We start from the raw sequence: 2882 nt of genomic DNA, 5'->3' as shown, positions 1-2882 counted from the left end.
AAGTTTGCCCGGCAAAGGTAGCGACGGCAAAGCCAACGTTGCCGTGCGCTTGCTCGTTCTGCACGGCAAAGCCCTCTGCCGTGCGCTCAGGTCTCTGCCGTGCGCCAAGGTCTGTGCCGTGCGGCACTGCGTTGCCGTGCGCTGGGGGCTTTGCCGTGCGTGCGTACGTTGCCGTGCGGCCAACACTTTGCACTGCGAGAATTTTTGAGATCATACAATTTACATGTTCTTGATCTAAATAATCAAATAATATTTAATTTATAGTTAGAACTTTTTATACAAGTTCTCAGTTCAAATATTAGAAACAACATTTATAATCAAGACATGTCCAATCTGTTGTTGACATGTAAGGTAATAACTGATTAACTGGAATTGATACTCGAGTTAACTGCTCGCTGAAGCATTGGCACATTTCTGCCTGGCATCGCCACTTCTTCGATTTGTGGAATTACTTTTGTACTTCTTAATATGACGATTGGTCTGAAAATTAGGTTTCAGTGATAACCAGAATGGTGTTTGCTACTTCTATTTTTCTTTTAGAAATGGAAAACTGCAGTGAACTTTAAGCCCTTGGATGTCTATACATTCACTTACGAGTCCATGCTATGTTCTCAATTATTTGGGGAAGTAGACGTTCAGGCAAGTGCAGTAAAACCTAGTCCTAAACAGTGAAAACCTATTCGAGTAATTGTAACTGTAATCTTTGGAAAATTTAACGAATATGATTATATATATACTTCTTTGGATGTTTATTGGTAGTGGCACGAGAGCCACAGTTGTCGTTAATAAATTCTGCATAAACCCATCAAAATATGTCTCTCTCAGTCCTATATATATCATTTGTTTTTGCAGGCGCACACAGAAGTAAAACGGTGAAGGCGATGGATGTGGACGACGTGCTCGTTTATTGTCAACACAGCCGTGTGAACTGGAGAAGGTGATTAACTGTAGGGGTATCTTTTGACTAGCTTGTAGTCTCCCTGTCTCTAGCTATAAAAGTTAGTCAATTTTATCTAGATATGGAGATATATAGATTTATAAAATTTAGATCCCTAACCCATCCGTGGGTGTACAAAAATATTTCCGTAAAAGTTAGTCAATTTTATCTAGGTACGGAGATATATCGACATCTTTTAGGAGAGTGGATTTTATACTTACATGCATGAGTGTGGATGTGCTTTGAGATTCGGATAAAAAGAGCAGAGAAAGTAATTTTTCGCTCTACCATGGTGAACAGGAATCTCAAAAAATAAATGGACGGTAACAAAAACATTCACACCCATGCGTGCAAATACAAAAATATTTCCCCACATTTTAGTTATAATAAATATATTTTCAGCATTTTTTTAGAAAGGAGGGAGTACTTTCCCTCATCATACGTCTAATTACTTGAGCTGCTCCTTTCCCCAACTTACCCGGCCGGTTCAACTTGCAGCAGCGGTCTTGAGCTAAGTTGCAGCCTGGTGGATGCTTCTCTGAATTCAAAGGTAAAAATTTGTCATGCCATAGTTAATTCATGTCCTCCTGCTAGCTAGTTGCTGTTCTGTTCTGATTATTTTGTACCGAATTGCTAGGTGAAATAACCATGGTCGCAGAAATTGCAGTTGCACTGATCCAGTGTTTCGTGGTGCCGATCGTTACCGAGCTTGTCAAGGCGGCGCTTAAGAAGCTCTCGTCCGGCAAGGAGCTGAAAGGACTGGAGGCAAGTCTCGCCGAAATAAAGAGCATGGTGGATCTAGAAACGATGTCCCTCCGAAGGGACCCCAAGACCGTCATGGGGAGTCTGCGGCGGCTCAAAGGCGCCGCTGAGGCCACCGAGAGTATCTTGGGCGATCGCCGTACCACTGGGATAGCCATGGGACGCTCGATTGACTACTTGAGCGGGAAGACGCAGCTCCTCCCCCAAGATTCAGTGAGTATTCTTCCTTCTGTTCGCTCGTTCGTGCAGGGAATGGAACCCGATCTGCAGAAGGAAAATGTAAATGATGAGGACCCAGTGCGCCAGACCCTACGGAAACTGGAAGGGTCGGTTGCGTCTCTCCGCAGGCCGGCGGTGGAGCATCGGCATGGGTACGCTCTCCGTAGTGCAGCGAGGGAACGGCCACGCGGGCCAGCGGAGGAGCCTCGGCGTCACAGGAGAGCGGAGGAGATTGCGAACGCGACTGCAAGAGCGAATTCTAGCCGCAGGAAAGCGGAGGAGATTGCGAACGCGACTGCAAGAGCGAATTCTAGCCGCAGGAGAGCGGAGGAGATTGCCAACGCGATCGCGAGATCGAATTCTACCCGCAGGAGAGCGGAGTAGATTGCCAACAAGATTGCAAGATCGAACTCTACCCTGCGGATGTAAGCTGAGTATCTGACCCATCTAGTTATGTCGGTCTAAATGTTTTTCCCTTCCATCATTGCGTCCTTGATTGATTAAGATTTGTATTTCAATAATGTGTTCTCTGCTCATGCACCCGAAGACTACTTGTAACTTGTGATATCAGTTTGTAACCAGTTCAACTGGTTTGGTCATTTCTGATGTTTAATGATAAACTTAAGTATTTGTATATGCATGATTTGGTCCTTTTGTGATTATTACTTGCAAAAACTCATAGAACGATGCTCTACGGAAAGACCCGTTCGCTCCTCTCGCTCCCTGAGGGCGACGGGGGCGAACTTGAAGCCTCCCCCCAGCGACCAACCTCCTCTCCTCCTCTCCCCCACCGTCGCCGGCAAGAGCTGCCGGGCAAAGCCCGTGCGGCACCGGTGGCGGCGGGATCTTCCTTGCCCGCGCGTCTGGAGGCTGCTCGGGGCAGTTTTGCATGGTGGCGGTGCGGCTAGGCGACGGTGAGGCTCGGGTGGTGGTATTCCGGCTCCGGTGAGCGGTGGGGCTGGCG

At 47.0% G+C, this 2882-nt stretch overlaps 1 protein-coding gene across 3 annotated transcripts; it reads left to right on the top strand.

The window, feature by feature from the left end:
* The first annotated feature begins 1396 nt into the window (after positions 1–1396).
* On the top strand, positions 1397–2552 carry LOC124673401. Of its 3 annotated transcripts, none has more exons than XM_047209489.1 (2): positions 1397–1487; positions 1575–2552. In XM_047209489.1, exon 2 carries the CDS (start codon positions 1586–1588, stop codon positions 2300–2302), a length of 717 nt encoding a protein of 238 aa, XP_047065445.1. In that variant the 5' UTR covers positions 1397–1487; positions 1575–1585; the 3' UTR covers positions 2303–2552. The 3 variants fall into 3 exon arrangements, with proteins under 3 accessions (XP_047065445.1, XP_047065455.1, XP_047065450.1); XM_047209499.1 differs by having other exon boundaries at positions 1417–1487; positions 1605–2552; XM_047209494.1 differs by having other exon boundaries at positions 1417–1487; positions 1596–2552.
* The last annotated feature ends 330 nt before the right edge of the window (positions 2553–2882 follow it).

The sequence above is a fragment of the Lolium rigidum genome, chromosome 1, assembly GCF_022539505.1.
Source record: "Lolium rigidum isolate FL_2022 chromosome 1, APGP_CSIRO_Lrig_0.1, whole genome shotgun sequence".
In the NCBI taxonomy this organism is placed as follows: domain Eukaryota; kingdom Viridiplantae; phylum Streptophyta; class Magnoliopsida; order Poales; family Poaceae; genus Lolium; species Lolium rigidum.
Note: the sequence above shows the minus strand (reverse complement) of the source record. Positions and strands in the feature narration are given on the sequence as shown.